The sequence below is a fragment of the Microchirus variegatus genome (genome assembly GCF_963457635.1).
Source record: "Microchirus variegatus genome assembly, chromosome: 2".
Lineage (NCBI taxonomy): Eukaryota > Metazoa > Chordata > Actinopteri > Pleuronectiformes > Soleidae > Microchirus > Microchirus variegatus.
In genome coordinates, this window is record NC_139803.1 from 17,891,565 (window position 1) to 17,914,355 (window position 22,791).

A 22,791-nucleotide genomic window follows, 5' to 3' on the forward strand; every position below is an offset into this window, starting at 1 on the left:
TAGCATTATGCATACACCACCTGTCATCATCCTCTGCCAGGGCCACCTTCTCAAAGTGAATGTGGAGACGGTGGCCTTCAGGGACCTCCAGGACCCAGTGGCATGTCAGATTGTTGCTGTAGTTGCCAGGGAAACCAGGAGAGACGATACGTCCGTAGGTAGCATTTTTTATCATCCCCCCACAGGATGCTGTACGGGAAAGAAAAAGTGAGAGGGGAAAAAGACAAAAAAAAAGTTGAAGGAGAGATGAGGTAAAGTAATGACACCAGCTCAGCTATGGTAGGGGTTTCGGAGAAAAATCCCTGTCTGAGCACAGATACCATCAATATCCAGTGGACTGTGGCTGGGCTGCACTTGGCGACTCATCTGGGTCTATAAGAGTGTGTGACTGTGTGTGATGGACTTGTAAAGAGCAAACCAGCAGCACTAACACTATCAGTTCAGAGCAGCTGCAGGCAGACACACAGAGAAATACTGGAAACTGGCAGATGAGCCTCTACCAGCAGGAGAAGGATAGTCATGCAGCCCAGTTCTAATTAAGGCAGCAGGTCCAACGGCCTTGTTTTGCTCCAAAGAATAACCCCCTTGCGCTGCTAATCACATGCACACACACACTCATCTGCCCTCAAACTGTAAGTAATAAACGCACCAAGAGACAATGCAGCGAACGCCTCTGTTAATCAAAGCCACCTGTACTCCAGGGGAAAGCTAAAGACACAGGGACTTTCAGTTGAAGGTTTGTGCAAATTTTAATTTGAAAAAAAAAATGTAGACTCTGAAATGTGCTCTCAGTATATGATAAACAAAATAACTTTTTCCAAGTTGTTCAAAACATGCTAAATGATGATATCTCAGCCTGAGCCTGATAAAGCCTCATGTGCAACAATAATCTCTGCAGGTTTACAAGACAAGCAGCAAGAAGTATTACACTAAACACTTTATGGCATCCTTGCCATTGTGGTGCTACATATCGATCTATGATTTCTTGGTTTTAATTCTTAATTTTATGTTTATGTGTTTTGTACCGTTAGCCATTTGAACTCTACTTCTGTCTTAATGTTGTTTTATTTATATTTCTCGTTTATGCCTTTGTGTTTGTCACAAAAGCAGTTTCACAGTACAAATCTTGAATCTAATATACCTGTATTCCTACTTTAGTTCCAACTACGTTTTCAAATTTGCCCCAAGAGTGTAAAAACAAAAATGGGCTGCAATTATAGAGATTTAGTTTTGTAAAATTATATTTTGAGCTTAAGTCATATAGTGGGTCTACCTTGATGTAGTCATTCTGGGTCAAGACTCACCCATGGTTTATGGTAGCTGGGTTGTAAAATCAATTTGCAGAAGATTTTCCAGGATTTGCAAACTGAGAATCAATAAATGTTATTTATTTGTCAATAATATACCTCTACAAAACAGTCAGGTTTGCAAATTCTTACAGAAATAGCCGAGGCCGAGGCCCCACGCAATTGCCCGACCTTGTCCAATGAATAGCACTGCCTCTGCAGACTCTGGCTGCTGGTAAAACCGTTTACTTATTCCATACTTAGTCATGCTCGCTCCTGAATATGACACTGCCACAGATAAGAATTAGAGGATGGTCTAGATCCAGTGACCCGTCTCCTAATCAAAGAATATGAATCCAAACCTCCACACGCTGGGCCCCGAAAGAGTGTTTGGTGAGTTACAAATATTGGATATTAAGAGGAAGCTAATCCTAAAATACCTCAGATAGCAGACCAACCCCATTCATGGCTTTGACTGTAAGCCACCATTTTGATCTACTGGAGTAGACTGCTTCGGTCTTAAAACATCAAAGTGGGCAGACGTATAGAGAAGCAGTGGGGTATCATTGAAATGCGCCAGACAACCTTTTGTATCACGACCTACTGGAGAGTATAGATGTTGATGCCTTTCTGATGGTTCTGCAATGTTTCACTGTACGTCATGGCAAGCCATTCGAGATCAGGGGACATAGCCAGAATCTCGCCAACCACTTCTGGTCCAACTTCATTCGTCATCGTAAGCCTGACCTCCAGAAACGGCAGAAATGCCAGAAGGACACGGACTACTTGACTACAGGACAAGTCGTGATGATGTTTGATTCTCAGCTACCCGGGGCTCAGTGGCCAATCAGCAAGATCGTCAAAACCTGTCCGGGCGTGGATAGCTGTGTCAGAGCAGCGGAGGTGAAGGTCGAAGGCCAATCTCACCTCCACCCTGTTGCATGACTGGTGAAATTGCCAGCTTGGGAAGATGAATACACTAAATCAAGTAATGGGTAGACTTCCCATTCTGTAATACAAATTTAATAAAGTTAACATTTGGGGGGAGCTTTGTAGGAAAGTCATTTACACTTTTTTTTTGTTTGACTGAGTAGGCTTTTCGAATTTGTTACCTTCTTGTCCAATCAGTGCAAGTCTGTTTTTGTTAGCCCTAACCCTAACACTTTTACTTTTCAGTTGGAGGTTGCACAATTCACCAGACCACACACCCTGCATTGTTCACAACTCTCCCCCCTCCCTCCTCTCTTTTTCAACATCAGGCATTTAGCTATAGAAAAACGGGTTTAGATACCCTTTAATAAGTGAACATGAATCTTACCCACACACTGGGGCTCCTTTCCACTCCAGTAAGGTGTCGTTGCGTTGCGACAGGTGAGCATTTTGGGACCTTGCAACCTGTAGCCGGTGAAACACTGGAAATAGGCTTCTCCTCCGGCATGGAGGTGCGTCACTGAAACGTCTCCACCAGCAGGCTCTTTGGGGAACGCACAGCTCAGCACAAAGGCTAGAGAGGAACGACACAGAGAAGTTAAGCAATGAAGGTGGAGAACAACATTTAACAGAAAATGTATGTACATGTATTATTTTTCTTTTTTCTATATATTTATTCACTTTATGAATGATTTTCTTCCAAAATCAGCTGCACTTTATCCCTCTTGCTGTGCTCTGGAAACACTCCATACTCAAATTATCTCATTATCATTGTAATATAATATAATAATAATAATTATGTTGTCGTCATTTTTTTTTTCATGGAGGGATTCAGCTGAGAAAACAATAACACCTGTTGTTTGTTTTGTTCCCTTTGTACTAATGAAAGATAATGGGAGTAAATACGTCTGATAATTTAATCATGGATCATTAAATACACTGTGTTTTCAAAGAAACATTCAGATGAATCCTAACCGAATCAAACTGTGAGGTGTAGAGATTCCCTCACCAAGGCGAGATCTAATCTGAATTTGAAACATGCTATATCACATCAATGTGCTACACTGGTGGTATTAGTGATGTTAGTAAGATATATTTAATATGGTGCTTGTTGCTGTGGTTGGTGCAGAGGGCATGTGCGTGTGTGTGTGTGTGTGTGATGCTAGGCTGTAATTAGACACAGAGAACTGGAAGAGAACTTTAAAAACTGAACACATGTTTGTGCTATAATGCAGTTTAATTAGCAGGCTGCACTAGATCCACTCTCAGTGAATTATCCTGATGATTTGTCAAACAGTCATTTTGTTCATAAAAACATTACATTTTTTTGTTAGATTTTTCATATATTCCAAAATAAATATATCATATTATATAATACATTATATTTACACAGTCACATACAATCAAACAAGGAATCAGAGTCAAAATAATCTATGTTGTTTTATTACCAACATAGTTCAACTTGATTTAAATACATAAAAAAAACCATATTATATTATATTATATTATATTGGAACCCATTATATATTATTATACTACACTAAAACTTATATAATTATACAGTATGTCATTTCCCAGGACTCAATGTTTAATTCCAAACAAAACTCCAATCACAGCCAAAATAAACAGCCAACAATGCAAACAGGCTTCCTAACATAATCCTCCATTTCCTGCATTGTGTGTAACTCTTTCTGATTTGTTGCGTTGTTGCCATCGTGTCATCGCGCATCCAAACAACTGCTGAAGAGCCCACATGCACATTGAAATATTTGCACAAATAAATCAGATGCACAAACACACACACGCACATGCTTTATAACCAACCCTAAGCTTATAAACATGCTCGCTATTATTTAATCGCAGTTTACGATATGCAAATGCACACAAACGTGTTTCCAGCGCAGTAATTAACATCCCTGTGAGGTCCATTGTGGGGCTGCTGCAAATACTTGCACAAATAGAAATGTTGCACATCAGCTGAGCATCAGTATCGGTTGTGTAATGAAATAACTGGAAGAGGAATGGCCTCTGTGCCGGTTGTCAAAGAGTCGTGATTCCAGCAGGGTAAGATCAATGTTCCTGTTGTTGCTTTGCATTGTTGTCCTGTCCCTGCTTTAAATCAATGGCCTATGATGGGATGCAGTCCACACAGATAATGGAGTGAACTAACCAAGTCTGTAATGGAAGCCATTAAACAACCTTCTCTTCCTTTCTAATAACCACACTGTTCTACCTCATTAGTGTAGGCACTTTAATGACCAAACTAAAAGTTGGAAACTTCTGCAAAATGTGCAAACAACATCACAAGCTACATAATTGGACTCACTACCACGGCTTGTGTTACAACTGTGTGCGATTGTCTTGCAGCTAAATTAAAGAAACCTTTAAAAAGCATGGATTTAAATCCAACTTTGGCAAGTTGCATGTCATGGTTCACGCTAATGCTGTGCATGGGAAGCATTAATAGGGGAGGGTAAACAACAAGCAAAAGACTTGTCTGTATGGAAATTGTATTTGAAGTCCCAAAAGCAATTATGATAGTAATCAGGCATGAGCCATGTACTGGTAAACATCTTAATCCACTTATGTAAATATGATTGAGGTTATTTGGTGTTAACAGAATCACTAATACACCTTCAGCACTAGTTGTCTTTGGTCTCAGCCTGTACAAAAACCTGCTATTTTTTTTCACTGTCATTACTCAATTCCTATTTAACTGAACTGCACCATAAATCACTGCCAGCTGTGCCTCTGTTTGCATGAAGCAATGAGGAAGGAATAGTGACATCTTATCAGCATCTTAAAGTTAATATTTGCAAAGGAAATTGAAAGTTGCAATGCAGTCAGGTTTATTTATAGGTTGTTCACAATATCCCTCACCCGATCTAAATTGTACCGACAAAGCAAACATTTAGTCAATAGCTTTTAGCACAGGCTCCTCAAAAAAGAGCTGAAGCAGCGGCTACACTTGAGACATGACAGACATGCTTGTTGTTCCAGACGTGGAGTTCACGGTCTAAGCTGACCCACTTCACAACTTTCCTCAAGCCTAAACATTGTGTTTATATATATTTTATTGCCTCAAGACATGGTTTGAATAGGACACAAACTCCCCTGAAAGCCTCCTCTGAGACACTGAGGGGGAGCTCAGGCTGAAACATCGTCCATTTTTGTGTCACAGGTTTTTGTCAGATTTTTCGTGTTCAATTAGGTTCCTGAAATAAAGAACCTATAATAGTAAAATATATCAAGTGCCATCCCAATTTCATCCCAATCCCAAACGCTGCACTGAAATAGGCATCACTGACAGACACACAGGTGCCTGCTTGCTTCTCGTACACTCTTAGGTTCAAAAAGGGTTCTCCCACAAGGGCTGAGGTTCTACCTGGAACCATTTGCTTCTGAAAAACCCATTCCTGAAGAAAGGGTTCTTGGTAACACTAATGGTTCCAGTAAGAACCATTTTGATCCAGAGAACCCTTTAAAACCCCTTTCCTGAATAAAGGGTTTTAAAAGGGTTCTTGGTGGAACCTTTATAAAAAGTTCTACCTGGAGCCAAGAAGAACAAGCCGAAGAACCTTATATAGTTCTACTTAGCACTTTTATTTCCAAGAGTGTAGAAAGACAGTAGAGAACTGACAGGAGAGTGACACATGTTTTTTTCATACTACTCTGCAACTGACCACGCTGCCACACACCTATGTGTGTGTGTGTATGTGACATGTACCATACTGTCATTCAAAAACATGCCTCAGGACCTCATGATATCATCCTTGCTGTTTGAACTTTGCATGTTTTATTCAACCTTGTGTCATACCTTTGATAATGCTGGTCAAATATGACAGCCATAGGAAAAGAATGACTAAAACTTTCTAGCTATCCAAAAGATTGGAAATATTCTCACTCACATACACTCACCTGTCTGTCCCTTATAGTTACAGTACATTTGTTAACCATAGACTGTATATAAAATGTGGGCGTAGTCTTCCAGTTGCAACATAAACAAACTCACATTTTAGTTATCTGCATAATGTCAGATTTTGAAACCAGGCTTTCAGCGATGTCACCTGCAACCATAGGTGGAGTATAACTTTTCCATTGGGGGCCAAACTTTCAAAAAAACCCCAAAAAAAAACAACAGTCCACAGTGCAACTAATGTGGCGTGATATGCAGAGACTACTGACTACATACAGCATTAAAAGACAATAGCGCCAAGCTTTTGATGAAGTCAAATATAAATCACATAGGTTTAATCAGTTTCTGACCACTTTAATCTCACATAAGCTGAGCAGCATTGGAGCCAGGGAAGTAGGGAAGCATGGGGTGGTTGTAAATAATGCAGTCGATTTTTTTTTTTAACATACACATTGTTTTTTTGTATTTGTTAATCTTTTAATATCTTTTTTTTATTTTATGTTTTGATGTTTTGTGTTAATATAAGCGCAGTGAAAAGACACTGATCACATTAGGGTGAAGACATTGGAAATCAATAACTTTATATGGTTAGCAACCTGAGATCAATACATGTACAAATGTAGAGCTAGTGGTTAAACTCATATTATATTGATGGTAAATTAATGGTAAAAAAATGCATTTGAACTGGAACTCAAGGGAAAGGAGACTTAAATGTGTTACGTCAATAAAAGCCTGTGTATTGCCCTCATCGCCCCATGTTTTAATCTTCCGGTTTAGGTTTTTCTTTTACACAAGCCATTGGTTTCCACCATAATAAGCCATTTTTTTGCAGTAAATCAGTGAGCTGCAGGGACGAGGTATGCCGCCCCTGGGTCGGCCATTCAATTTATAGTTTATCACTAACTCCAAGGAATCTAGTTATTGCCATTATCATGGCGGCATTTACATCCCCATTGAGCATGCAGTGCAAGAGCCAGAGGCAAAAAAGAAAAAAAAGAAAAAGAAAAGTGGAGCCAATTCCCGAAGTATTAAATTACACGCCGCTTCCATTCCAGTGGATGTGGTGTTGGGCCATAAAGACTGATTGTTTTGCCATTACAAATAATAGATCCACAGCACGGGCAGTCGAGAAGATTAGCTGCTGGTACTGTAGGGCCGAAGGAAACAGATGAGGAGCTTATGTCTTCACTTATTATTTCCCAAACCAAACAGCTACACTGGTGATACGTTAGTGTGAGTACACCCTCGGCTTCAAGCCTGGACCAATGTTTTAGATGAATTTGCAACTTTTCTTCAGAGAGAGATTTGGAAAAGGATGTCAAGTATAGAAGAGTTTTGTGCATACTGCTGAATACATCAGAAGAAGTTTTCACATAAACCAATAAAACACAAATACTGCATTGTCTAAATTAACTCTACATACAGCACTACTTTAGGCCAATGTGCTACTTCCCTTGCTTTAATACAACAACTATCTATCTATAAAGTAAGTTGTGTCTGTGTGTCTGACTATGTCTGTGACGGGCATATCTCGCTGACCGTTAGTCAGATCGCGCAGAATTGTTGGATATGGGTTGAGCATGGCCCCATGGTGTGCATCCTTGATTTTCACATTTTCTGGAGTAGTTTTAACTTTCACGGATTCATCACGCTGCATTTTCATGGATTTATCACGCTACACCAGCACACTACACCAAGCAGTGCGTCTGACGTTGTATCAGGATTGTCAGAGTGTCAACAACGGGTAGGCAGCGGCTCATTTCACACGGTTCAACGCAGAATATGGTGTTATACTGAAATGGGGAAGTTTCGCAAGCATATATTTATTTATTTAGCATTAGCATGCTACTACTTTGCGGCTAACTTGGCAAACCTGTTTCCAAAGGTAAGCTAGTGAGGCTACGATTAGAATTAGCGTAGGGCTAACATGATACAAACATTGTGAAACCTCGTTAAGCACAACGTAACGTTTAAATATTCGATTAGCATTAGCGTATCTAGCTGTTTTGTGACTCTCAGCCACACCAGAAAAATGCACAGTGTTTATATTATGTTAGTAACTGAAAAATCTTCTTCGGCTCCCACTATACGAATACATACTTCCTACGGGCACTGCACTAGTGTCAATAATGCCAATGAAAAGTATGTGCATCACTTATTTATGTAGTATGGAAGCCTATTGCTGACACTCTGGCAAAATAAAAACAGATCAGTATCACGTTATAAAGTGATAGGTTTATTTAAAAAAATATATGCATACATTGTTCTTACATTATATGTATAGTGTATAGTGTTAAAACAGTACTTTATACAGTACAATATACAGTACTGTATTGTTCTTATGATAATCATTTTTAACATGAAATGTATAATATGTACTTAAGTAAGCTTCCATAATATAACACTTTTCAAGTATAAATAGTGTAAATAAGTGCTTTACACAATGAAAACACCACCTGCACTGAGGAAACACTGGGGATGGATAAATGTAACTCAAGGTAAAAAATAAATAAAGACAATGATCACAAATAAACAGTAGGGTATTGCAATAAGAGTTAATTAAGTGAATGTTAAAAAGTATATAAAGTGTATATAAAGTGCATGCTTACATATGTACATGTTGGTGTATGTATCCACTATAATTATTTCCTTCTGGGCAGTTGCTATCAATCCATCAATCACTGACAGTATCATACATTTACTGTTTTATTTTTTGAAGAGTAGAGCATTATGTGCTTAACACTAGAAAAACATAAATATGCAATATCTCCTGTGCAAATGTTCCAAAGGTTTAAGAGTTTGTTTACAGAGTATAAGGTTTGTCATAACAAATATGCAATCAGAATCTGAGCATGAGCTAAGTTTGTTTCTTTTTACTTTATTTTTTGTCATTTCACAGTTTTCGTTGGCAGGAGTTCAAGAGAGACACATTCTGTCTTACTGTCTCCCTCTGTCACTCTCTTATCTGTGCAACAGCAATGGATTTTCCAGCATTTTTATCATTTCTTTTTATATTGCTTCCTGCCCCTTTTTCCCCCCACCTTTTCGAAATGATAACATTCCGTGTCCTTGTTCGAAATATGGAAATATTTTGGATTGAGTAATGATTGGCTCCTTTACCCAGATGTCAAAAGTGACTGAAGACCAATTTAGGATAGCAGCCGGACACTATTCACTCACACCTCCTGATTTCTACTGTATACATGTTTTTCATTTAATTGAGTACATACAAATGAAAAAGCTGCCCTTTAGCCATGTAATAGACAAATATTGTTGATTTGGACACAATATAAAGTACTGTGGAAAAGTATTTGTGATATATAGCTACTACTGACTGTTGTTGCTGGCCTTGCAGATGTAAAAAATATGATTTTATGAGATATTTGGCACTTTGTCAAGTCAAGATAAACCAACCACCAATGTCATCAATTAATGTTCCCCTTTATTTATATTTAAAAGAGCCAGGATCCTGCTATTGTTCAAGTGTAAGAGGAGAGCAAACTCAATACTCGACAAATTTGACAATGCTTACATATTCCATGCAAGACTGAAGAAGTATGTATGGTCACCGTAGCATTGCTAAAGCAACACATATTTTACACAGTACTTTATAGTTATGGCCACAGTTTTGAAAAACAAAGGAATTCCATTCAAATCAAGCCTAATAAAGTGTTGCCCTATTTTATTTAAATTCTGGCTTGAGTTCCTTTCAGTAGAGAGAGGAAATTGATCACATTTGACAAAATGCAGGCAGGAAATAATTGAATTGATTTGTTTGATATCAGCAGTCCTGCAGTTAACAATGTCCAAACCTCATGTCCTGACTTTACAGCCAAGCATTTCCTTTTACATGAAGATCAATAGTGTTGTTGTCTCAGGGAAAGTGATCCACTTATACAAAGCCAGAACAATGCTCTCCCATGCCCAGTGATATTTATGTGGTCGAGCTGAAAACTAAATTTTTATGGTCATTTACTCAATAAACTCTATTAAAGAGGAATAAATCTGGACTTGGGGCGGCATCTTATCAACACCACTGAGAAACTGTGGCAAATTGTGGATTACAGCCGGTGGCAGAGACTTTCTCCACACCTCATTTATCAACCCAGCTTATTAGTTACAGTCAGCCAATATAATGGGTACTCTTTTATTTTCCATTTATATCACACTATCCTGAAATGATAATTTAAGTTAAAATTAAAATAGTATAGTAATAAGTAGTAATAAGTTGTCAGATATAATAATTATTGCTTCCATTTTAATGACTTCATTTGAATTTATTTTAGTATTACAGCACACAGTGCTCGTGCATACAAATTATTTTATTTCTTAACATTTGACTTTTTGTTTTAAAATGATGAAACAAAATGAAAAAACGAAACAAAACAAAAAACGCTCCTCATGGTAGGATTAATCATTTACTTCATACTGCAAATGCAAGTGCTGTAATAAACCATTTTTTATGGTTTAAGAAATATAATAGAGATTAAAATAATTCACTGTTCTATATTTAGTTTGCTCATCTGGGGGCTAAAACGTTAGCATGAAGCATTTTTCTAAAATAAATTTCTTCAACTATAGCACAATAACTCAGCTTTAGGAGTATAATTGTAGCTTATCTCCCAAAAAAAAGCTCCATAGATTTTAACAAAGCAACTTGCAATAAATCTATACAGCAGGTATATTTGTCAATTTAATTTGCAGGGTAATTAATCTGTGCCGCAAATATTTGTTTTCATTTATGTATTATCTGCATTCCGTCATGAATAATATTTTTGATTCAGGATCTCATAATATCTTCCACAGCCAGTGGAGGTGAATCACTGCTATGAAACATGTTCACAGTGAGCAAAAGAAATGATGGAAACTGACGATAAAACAGACTTTGTGGTTAACTCTTGGTAAATCATGGACTCAGACTATATTTACCAAGCTCTAGTCTACACAGCATATGTCAAGTTTTGTAATTTTTTTTCGATCTCCACGGATTTTAAGTGGCAGTTAACTCTGACAGGTCTTTGTATATAATTACTGCAGTCACACATGAACAATGAGATGGCACACAACATTGTTTCATAATTTAAAACATAATACAATGTTTTTTTATGTTAATATTAGAGCAGGTTACATATGCGAGTCACATTAGACCGCAAGCACTGAAATAAGGTAGGGTTTAAGGAACACTGGAGAAAGGTTAATGATTGTTGATGTCATTAATTCATATAGTTGTGTTTGTGTCGAAAACACAGTTAATCTTTATGCACAAAGAGTAAATCAATATTAATAAGAATTCTTATTTGTTTTCATACCAAAACCTTGTATGCGCTAAACTGATCAATATCGCTAAAGCAAAGAATTCTGCAATTTGAACACATTCATTATGTCGTCAACTACATTTTAACGTAACGCCATGTGTTCTCTGTGGACACTATTAAATGTACAGAAGCAACTTTAATACTTTCTGTTCCAGATGGAAATATTTGCATGCATGTCCCGAGGGAAAAGATAAGGATGTACAAGGGAAATGCTTTGCCCTTCTCCACTCCCACACGTCTCCCACATCCCACACTCTACATTTAAACAATAAAATACATCATGTTGAAAGTGTCAGGCCTACTGCTGATGTTATAGAGGCATCAATCAGTCTGCCATCACAGGCAGAGCCAACGCCACAGCAGATATTAATTACCCCGAGCTCAGAGCCATCTCTTCACAGTCCTGTGTCCTTCTCCACACTTGTCCAATCACATTTCTCACAGCCCATTATAAAAGACAAGGTGATCTGCTAACGCTGCTCACCAAGAGGAGGAACACAAATTGAAATATCGTCTGTGTCTTCAATATGTCTTATCGTCAAGAAATCTGCTGATCCAGTTTTTTTTTCTCATTAGTGTAACTAAAGTTGTACCAGCATCAGCTTTTAAAAAAGGTTGTTGTTGGACAAACAATTCCACATAATTGATCAGTTTTCTTTTCCAATGGTGACAACGATACAATAGAGAAATTTGTTGAGGTGATAGTGTTTTACAATTGATTTATGGAGTAATAACAATTGATATCATAAAAGTGCCCCATTCAGGGATATACAGTGTACTGTAGCATCAGATACAGAACAGGGATGGGCACTAAATCATATAAAGGCTCCATGTTGAACATGACAAAGAAAGCCATCTTGGTATGAAATAAATTATTTTGAACTAACATAACCTATGGAGGGTGATGTAAGACACTGTGTAACCATGGTGCCCGAGGCCAGACATTCAGGCTCCCTTGGTATCTTAACATAATCAACTAATTCTATGATATTTGACCTTAATTTAAAGCCTGAGCTGAACAAAACAAATAAAAATTTGTTGATTTACAATTGACTTACGGTTCCTGCCCTGATTGAAAATTCTATGGGTTTTATGTATACATTTGGGATTTGATATGGAATATGAGAATCTTGGATATTAATTATGTTCTATCATTAATCTGGTAAATTACAAGAGTAGACTAATTGCAGGGACGAATAGTCTAATTCTATAATCTATCATTCTGTCATTTCTGTACCATATAAGGTACGTGTGTGTCTTTCATTTTTATCACATTTCACATTCATTTCAGTGAGTAGATGATGATGATAATGTATGTGACTGGAGCTAAATAACAGTAGGTCAAACATGGTCACATACCTGTACATAAAAAAATTACCTTTTCCCAACTTTAATTATGTACACAATTTTAAATAACCACATAGAAAAAGTCGTAGCTACTCATATTCCTCAAAGGGATGGTTCAGGTTTTTTGAGGTGTGGTTCTGAGGTGCTGACACAGAAAGCAATAAGTTTACCATACACAACACCTGGGGTCTGGAACCAGTCTGAGACACAAGGAAAACAGACCGTAAGTTCAAATGTGTTTGAAATGATTTGTTCAGATTTACCTGGGTGTCAAAGTTACCAAATAAGGGAGCAGGTTTCTCTATGGACTATGGACAGTACTCAGCCAGAAAAGGCTGTCTGACAGAAGACCTATACTATAATATAATGGGTTTTTCCTCATTTCACAGCAGGCAGCTGTGTTTTCAGTGACAGGAATTGTCTGTGTACGCTACAGCAGCTCTACAGCACCGCTGCGCTCACGGAAGATCACGTGATAATCCTGAACGGACGTGAGTTCGCGAGATCTTGCGATATATTGTGTTTATAAAGGAAACAACAACAACACGGCTTCTTTCATTCTCTGACGTGGAAGAATTGTTGATCTGGTGTCATACATGGTTTCTCCACTTCAACAATCAGTCTCTCGTCGTACTTTATGACTCTCCGAGACGCTCTGATCAATTGACTGCTGACCTGGTAGCACCGGTCATGACGTAATGTTGATGTGAAGTTGCGATAGGCTATATGACCTGCGTATTGTGTTTTATTTTGGAAGGGGTGCGGAAGTGTTTCCCTTTGATTCTGTGTCCGACTTGCTGTCTGGTGCGATCTGCTCTGTTGAGCATGAAAAAAGTCAGCAGTGACTTTGTGTCAATACCTCATAGCACACTTCAAAAAACATGAACCATCACTTCAGTAAATAAAAAGTGTAAGTGAATGCAACTTGGGTCAAGTTGCAGCAGCTACCACTATCTGTTGAAGCAGCAACAGAAACCACAGAGTATCCTGAATTACGTGATAAATTAAAAAGCTTTTCAATAATGCAAAAGTTAAATCCATGTAACAAATAATACGGAAAAACAAAAACGATAAAATGCAAACAAATATTTTATGAAATATTCATAAAATGCAAAGAAAGAGTGTGAAAGTGAAAAATGCACCTAATTGAGTGATATATTTGAACTTTATGTCCCTCTGTCTGCATTACCCTGCACATGATCTGTACTGACCTGTCACCATTCAGTCTGACCACACACACACACACACACACACACACACACACACACACACACACACACACACACACACACACACACACACACACACACACACACACACACACACACACACACACACACACACACACACACACACACACACACACACACACAGACACACACAGACACACACACACACACAGCAGTGGGGCTGATTTATCTGATGTCAGCAACGCTATTTTGATGCTCACTTTCATTTTCAAGCCGATGATGAAAGTGCCACAGCAACGTGGTGGGATGAATGTTTTGTCCATCGGCTTCCACCATCAACTCAAATCGATGGGGCATGTAATTGGTGGCCACTTTGTGTGATTGCTAAGATAAACAGACATTGTTGCGGACATAGAAGATCAATGTCAGGCACAAAACAAGTGAGTGTGTGTGTGTGAGGGGGGGCACATCATGTTCACCAGCAAGTTCAGGAACTAAATTATTTTTGCTGATAGGGTTTAACACTGTCTCCAACTATTGTCGTTAACATTTTATGAAATTTAATGCGATGTTCAGTGTTGTTCCAATCCCTGCAAAGATCAGTGTGCTCCTCTGCTCACAAAATTAGCATGAATATGTAAATTCATTGAGAGCGATCTTGCTTCCCGTCTAATTTTAATTTTCTCATGAAATAGAAACAACATTGAATACATTTTAATCATTTGGATTTATTTTTTTTACGCTTCCAAGAACAAGCCTAGAAAAACCTGCCGCTGAGATGTCTAAAAAAATATGTTCTCCAATTTATGCCTGCTTTGGCCAGCCTTTTTATGACTGCAACAGATAATGTTTGAATCACTTTATAATTCATGCATCATCAGTGAGTTTATGTCATGGCACGTCATGGAGTTGTTGATCTCAATGTTAGTAAGTTGTAATGTATGATTTAATGACTTCAGTGTTTGAAGTCATCATTTGTTCAGTTTTACCTCAGTGACACAGACTTATCAAACAAGTGAGCAGTTGACAAATGACCAATTTCATTCAGAAAAATTTTAATGGTGAGTTAAATAAATAATAATAAAAATATAATATGTAGTGCAACAACAGCCACACAGTCCCAATGCGGGCCTTTCTGTGTGGAGTTTGCATGTTCTGCATGAAGAAGTTATATGAACACTCTGTCTGTAGGTGTGGATGTAAGAGTGAATGGTTGTTTGTCTTTATGTTGGGCCCTGCGATTGACTGCTGACCTGTCCAGGAAGTACCCTGCCTTCCACCCTAGGACAGCTGGGATACACATCAGCAAAAACATTCATGTGGAGGATAAAGCTGTAGACAATGGACGGATGACTTAAGTGTTTTAAGTGGTGCGCATTCATTTATAAATTGAGTATATGTGTGTGAAGTCCTACCCATATCTTGTATATTGGGCAGGTGCTGCAGCAATTTGGCATTTTGGAAGCACATCTGGACATTACTTTCCTCTTTCTTGTCTATTGCTATTACAAGAGTGACTCACACACATGGAACAATAAAATAATAGGAATCCTAGTGGCCACTACACCTTGCATCCATGATTACAGCCATGTTTTCACTGAGAGCAACATCCTCTATGATTTGATCTGATTCCCAGTGACACCAGCAAGCTGGAGGAGCAGCAGAAGGAACAGCAAAGTTGGCAATGAGCTAAATGTATCATTGCTGTTTAGTGTTTACATATCTGGCCTTAAAAAGTCACTAAAATTATTGGATATGATTTAAAATAAATTTTAAATTTTAAAGATTTTTAAAGTATAGTATATTTTCTTTCTTGCTATCAATATATGGTATATAATATATGGTTACTTTATGCAGTCAGTTCTTTGTATCTTCCTTATCTTGCTGCGGAGTAGCTGCAACACGATAAGCAGTGAAGCAGAGGAATCCCTGCTTGCCTGCATTTCTGTTGTCGTTGTTGTTGTTTTGGCTGGCACAATCAAATGCAGCCACTGCTGATAACAAATGTAATAACTGATTACAGCGTTTAGCCTAAAGAGAATGGCTGAAGTCTGTTTTTTTTTGCCCCCATGCCAAAGAGATTTTAATCTCTCAATCAAACAATTTGTCAGTGTAAGTGATAATTTCTCTCATCCATACACAGGTAAGAGTTCCTCCTAAACAGCATCATCACAATCACACACGTGATCTACTGTAATTGAGCTGCTGCCCCTGTGGACTTGCTGATGTGGGGAAAACAATGAAAACAGAGAATCATCAATCTCATGACCAGGGCTACCCCCCCTTTGCGATGCACTTCAGTGATACACATCATGACATCTCCACTTTGTTCTGTGGGATTGAACAGCTCACCCACCAGAGGAGGTGATCTGGATAAATTACTCAAGCACAGTGAATTCTATTCGATTCATACACTTCAAACATTGGCACCAAAAGGCCAAAATCATGAACTTATTTTGTGTTTGTAGTTGTTTAATTGTTTTTTTATGGTCACTGATCACCCTGTTTAAAATGTCAAACATCTCGCATGTTCAGACAGTGTGTGAGCGTGTCCTTGTAACTCAATCCAGTGGGAGTATCACTGAGCTGAGGACGTGTTGGAAATAATCTAACAGCACAGTTGTTACACTGGTGTTGGCTCACCTTGGTAATGTAGCAGGAGAAATCCAGTGATGTGTTGTCGGTCACTACGGAAACGGACTGAGATCTGGTTGCTACGGCTCCGTAGTATGAGGCCCCTCATCAACATGGACTTGTTGGCGAGGATGAAGGGTTCTCGGCCGCCTGTATCCTCCACTGTCACCTGCTCTCCCTCGAGCACGCTCACATTTAGCACCTATAATAAAAGGAAACCGTGCATTTGATTAAACACAGGTAGTTACTCTTGAACTTTTGTGCATCAGTTATTAGCTCATGCTAGCAACATTCTTGGAGTAGTACACTTTTAGAAATAAGGGTTCCAAAAGGGTCCTTCTACAAGGGCTGAGGTTCTACCTGGAACCATTTCTGAAAAGGGTTCTTGGTAACACTAATGGTTCCGGTAAGAACCATTCTGATCTAGAGAACCCTTTAAAACCCCTTTCCTGAATAAAGGGTTTTAAAAGGGTTCTTGGTGGAACCCTCCAAAAGGGTTCCATGTGGAACCTTTATAAAAAGTTTCTACCTGGAACCAAAAATAGTTCTCCTATGAGGACAAGACAAAGAACCTTATATGGTTCTACTTAGCACTTTTACTTGTAAGAGTGTACATACTTCACAAAGATCTCTATAAGGCAACATTCAGTTATAGGGAGGTTAAATAACATTTAGCCAATGAATTGCTATTATGTATTATCGTTGTGTTTATAAATTCACCAGAGATTTTCATTTAATTTAATTTCCAAAGACCTCAAATGTTGCGTCAGTAAGTTTTCAGAGGTAGAATTATTTAGTCATTGCTGCCATTAAGGCTCATTATCGACTTGTCGCGTCACTGTCATTGTAATTGATGTTTCTCTCTTCTTTTATAGACACAAACGGGCATAATAAAGAGAACTTTGTGGACGAAAGCAACAGCAACATTGTGCTAGTAAAGCAAGATGGCAAACAGTTTGGAGTATGAGTGAAAACACAAGGACGCACCAAACAAAAAGCTTTAGAAGTGAATTATTCCCAGTCACTGAGTAGTTTGATGGGATGAACGCTCCTTGTCCCCACCTTGCTGCTGCATACATACAAACACTCCCTCAGTCAGGTCTGACAGAGTTTTTAAGATGAAAGAATCAGCATAGAAATAATGTGACCATGCGATTATGATTAAGGTTATTAACATGTGACACACAAACAGTTGTTTACTTTTCTTGTTTTTAAGCATACAGTTACAATAAGGGTTTCTATTCTATTCTATTCTATTCTTTAAAAATAGCAGTGAGTAAAACCACATACAAACCACGACTCCACAGTTTTATTGAGGTACGTTCCTGGACTTCACTCGTATCGGTCTGAGTGTTTAGTTTCTGATTTGCAGCACACTAGGATAACACTCCGTGTGCCTGCAAGCTACAGTGACAGAAGTGCTATATCTTCAACAGGTCTGTGCAGCATCTGCAGCTAAATCTGGTGAATAAACCTCAGGAGGATTGGATGTAGTTAAACTGTCTGGATAATTGAGTTCTGACATATTTTGGTGACAACATCAGACTAATTCCCTACAGACCCATAAAAGAAGTGTGTTCATCCAACACTTGGTCATGATTATTATTTATATTGATGAAAGTAAAAAGTCTTTCACCATCAGCTATTTTTGTAAGATACTGAGGATCGTTAGTGACTTTTATTTGAGGACGAGCCGATAAGATACTCGGTATCGGTATTGGTGCATTATTGGTATAAATTACTTGATATCAGATAGATTTTAAATCTTGTAAAATCCAAAAATCACACATAGTTCATCCTTCGCTATGCAGACTGAAAATGTAAACTCAAATCAGCAACAGCATTTTAGCTGAGTCATCTTGTTTCTTTTTTTTCTTATTCTATTTCTTATTTATGGGAGAAGAACATTTGTTACACAGTTGGAGAATTATGTCTTTGAAATAGCTTGAAATGGCACAGATCAACAGCGTCATAGTTTAATGACTCATATTGGTATTGGCAGAAAGTTGTGTTTGTGATATCGGTACTGTTATTGGACTCAAAAAAGTGGCATTGTAGATAAAGGGTTTTTTCCCTGGTAGTTTTTCCTTACCCTGCTCGAAGGTCTAAGGACAGAGGATGTTACCAACCCAGTGAAGTCCTGTGAGACAAACTATGTTTTATAAACTGTGGGCTATACAAATAACATTTGATTGATTGATTGATTGATTTCCAAAGACAAGATTAGCCAGGTTTTATATTTGCTAATTAAGAAGCTGAAGGTTTTGTACTTCTGGACTGGAAACCAATCTCAGCTAACAGAGGGTGAAATGCAGGGTCACACCTTGGAAAGGTCACACCTACGGTCAATTTGTGTGTCCAATCAAACTCTGCATGTTGTTGTCATGTGGGATGAAACCCAGAGATTCACATGGAAGAACATGCAAATTCCACACAGAAAGATGCAAACCTGTTACCTTCTTGCAGTGAGGCAACAGTGCTAGCCGCTAGACCGCCGTGTGACAAACTGCAATTTTATCTATTTTAATAAAAAAACAAAACATCACTTAGATTGGACTCAATCACTTCTTGAAAGACGGGTGCCGCATCTGCTTCATCCAGTAGTGTGATTCATGTCGTTTTCTGAAAACTGATGCTGTCATATGTAATGGGCTCAGGTCTCAGATATGCTTTGAAGCAGAAAAAAGGGATTGCCATCCCATAGGCTGATGTCCCAGGGGTAATGTGTGTGCAGGGGTGTTAGTGCAACAGCCTGGAAAATCTGAAAACAGTGGACAGGATGAAAACATTGCACAACAGTGGCAGCAAAATGAATTTGGTCACACAGACGGGCTGTCACTCCGTCAAAGGGGAGCTGACAACAGACACAGAGACGCTAATGGACACTGAGCCTGAGCTCAGGAGTGACTTCTTCCAGAATGATCCATGAGGTCAGCCACTTTGATCGATAGTGGGGGTTTTTTCAGAGTAAAACATCAGTTCAAATAATCAAAACAATATTATGTTGTGTACATGTGACAAAATTATTTTGGTTTAAAAAAGTGTTGTTATTGCAGCTTCTGTATTTTAGTCACACAATTTTCAAACAGCATTGTCATAGTGAGTGACAAAGAGGTGTTTGATGATTTTTGAAACCCTGTTTCTCAAGGGTAACAGCAATGACAAAGCCTTAGAGTTATTTTCTTTCCTTTTCTCTCCAAGTGAATATACAGAATGCTAATCTTAATATTTCACCCACAGATAAGCACACTGGGGTTTAAACCTAGATCAAGTACATTTGATAAAAAAGTTTGTTTTATTGGCATGAACTGTGTGTACAAAACTACGACGGCGTATTAGGGCCTAGTATGAAAAAAAATGGACCAGGGGAGGGGGGTCATATTTCAAGAAAAAAGTCGCAGATTTACTAGATTAAAAGTGGCAAATCTACGAGAAAATAAAGTTGCAGATTTACGAGATTAAAAATGCCACATGTACGAGAAAATAAAGTCGCAGAATTGCGAGTGGCAAATATACTATTATACTATATTTCCATTTTATTAAATCGACTCACACTGCGATTTCTCCTGCTGTTTATGTGTATGTATATGAACCGTATCTATATTGACTGATCAGTTCAGTCTGTGTGTGTCACCTGCTGCCTGGCTGCCTCACTCGTGGTGGTGAACGTTTTCTTGGCTTATGTTTTTCAACTCAAGGGAAGTAAAAGAAAATGTATCTTTAGTGATGTCCCTGTCCTTTTTCTGTGTAAGGCTCCACCAACACCACACTGTCTCCGAGCCTCTGAAGTTGTGCGCATGTCTTCAGGCGGCGCCGAGTGGAAAATTTCAATTTTAATGACAATATATAATTATTAGTTTCCAGTTAACTTTTTTCACTTTATTTCATGTATTTGTTGTGGCTGGGAGAGCCCAGCCCAACGGTATATTCAATGGTTTCACAGTATATAACGGTATTTTTCATGCATCTTTTTTATGCACTTGAAGTTGTTTATTCAGCGGTTTCACAGTATACAATAGTATTTTTTATGCAGTTGAGAGTGTGTGTGTTCGAGTGTGTGTGTGCGCACGCTAGTGGTCGAGCGCCCCGAAAGAGATAGCCGCGCATCTGAGAGTGCATTTGCACGCTCGAGCGAGAGAGAGAGAGAGAGATAGCGGTGCATCTGAGTGTGTGTGTCTGTTAACGTAACTGTAATCATTCTTGTTACTCTCAGATGTGTTTTCTGCTAAGGTGGTGGAATAAATTGATCATTCATGCTGTTACTCCCACAGTCATTTGTTCAGTTAAGCCCAAAAGCATGTGTGGTACAGCAGTGAATAGTCCCCCCTCGGACATCTCCCCATTCTGGCCTCCCTCCTTTGGCTCCCAGTGCGTTTCAGAATAGTTGTTAATATCCTTTTATTTCTATATAAGTGTCTAAATGGTCTTGCTCTGCCCTACCTCTCTGACTTGCTGCAACCATATGTACCATTGCAGGCTCTAAGATCAGCTGATCAGTTGCTCTTAGTGGTTCCTAAATTGCAACTGAAGCTCAGAGGGGATCAGGCTTTCCCTAAATTGTGAAAAGGACTGCAATTACACATGAGGCAGTTCCTCTTCACTATCTAATTTTAAATCTAAAGACTGCATTTGAGACAGTGTGAGTCTGTTGTTCTGCACTTTGTAGGTGAGATGTATGTGTTTGTTTTTATGTCTATTATTTTTGACTAATGTACAGCCTTTTGGTCAACTGTTGTTTTTAAAGGTCCCATATTATATCCTATTTCTCCAAGATAAACTAGATCCCTTGTGTCCTAATGAACATGTCTGTGACTTTTTTCACACTTCCTCCAGAGTCCCAAATATAAGTATTAAAATGATTAAAATGTTGATTTTGCATAATATGGGACCTTTAAATGTGCTTTTGAAATAAATTGGATTTGATTGAACTGTAATGGATAACGGTGCTCACATATTACATATTAGACCTTTACATTTTTGCTCAGGTGCGAGCCTATTATATCATTATTTTACTAAACTTTAATTACAAAGTTTTTTCCTATTTACTTTATTATTATCGTTTGATGTCACCTCTACAATTATACAAACTGGAGAATGAATGAATAGCACTGTACTGTAGCATGTACTGTAGGTTCATATTGGTTTTAAATGCGATGAAATAAAACACCACAAATAAAAATGACAGTCCCCTAACATGTTAAAGTTGTATTTAAACGTTATCAAACACCTGATTGCAGCAGATACACCACTTCAGTATGATAAGCAGTCTGTGATATTGCAGAAACGTATCATTTATCGTGCGGTCAAACAGATTGCAGGTCCATGACCACTGCTTGGTTTACATATACCATGGAGGCTTGTGAAGGACAGGTGAGCAGATAGTGAATGGTGAACATTTGGACTGATAGATAGTTTGGCCCCAGAGGGCCCTATCATCCGTCATCCACGCTGGGACCTGTCAGTGCAGCCAGCAACAGCTGTCCTGCCTCAATTATGAATCATTGACCATGTCAGGGGACATCAGACTATTCTTATCTTCAGCAGTGCTGCAGCCAAACCCCAGAGGGTCTGCTTTTCTCTGTCTCTTGCTCTCTCTCTCTGTCTGTCGGTCTCTCTCTCTCTCTCTCTCTCTCTCTCTCTCGCTCACACATGCACACACACTCCCACACACATGCATATGTATGTACACACACATGCATGTCCCTGTGGACTGTAATGAGAGCAGGCTTCTCTGTCGTCTTTGCTGGCATCTGTGCCTCAGCACACACACGGGCTGAGGATTTGGCTGACCAAGCACACAACTGCACCAAAAACAACATTATCAGAGGCTGCATCTGTACACTGTGTTATCCCATTGTGTGTTGACAGGAGAAACATTGTCTGGTTAGTTTGTTTTTTAAAGTTATGGGAGAAGCCTCAAACAACGCAGAAGATGGAAGACTTCCTCTTTCAGTTTAAGCATTACATTTTTTCTACACTCCTGTTGCTATAAAAATGGTAAGTTGGGGGAGAGGCTGACATCTCTCTCCTCCAGCGACTGTCTTTCAGGGTTTTCAATCAAACCTACATAATGAACACATCCTCCTGCCAGCCTGCAGTACAAGTGACAGTCTCAGCGCTGCACACAGTATATATAATAATTGAATTTCTGGTTTTAGGGTTATGGTAAATCG

The 22,791-nt window shown here is 38.6% G+C and overlaps 1 protein-coding gene across 1 annotated transcript in view; it reads right to left on the reverse strand.

Annotated features, from left to right (window-relative positions):
• LOC310940390 (seizure protein 6 homolog) overlaps nucleotides 1-22,791 on the reverse strand; it is a gene marked incomplete at both ends in the record, with an annotated part of 63,663 nt that overhangs the window by 19,200 nt on the left and 21,672 nt on the right. The window contains 3 exons of the mRNA XM_083905342.1: nucleotides 21-189; nucleotides 2,605-2,790; nucleotides 16,628-16,820. Of these exons, the coding sequence (XP_083761468.1) occupies nucleotides 21-189; nucleotides 2,605-2,790; nucleotides 16,628-16,820 (548 nt within the window). The remainder of the gene's footprint in view (nucleotides 1-20; nucleotides 190-2,604; nucleotides 2,791-16,627; nucleotides 16,821-22,791) is intronic.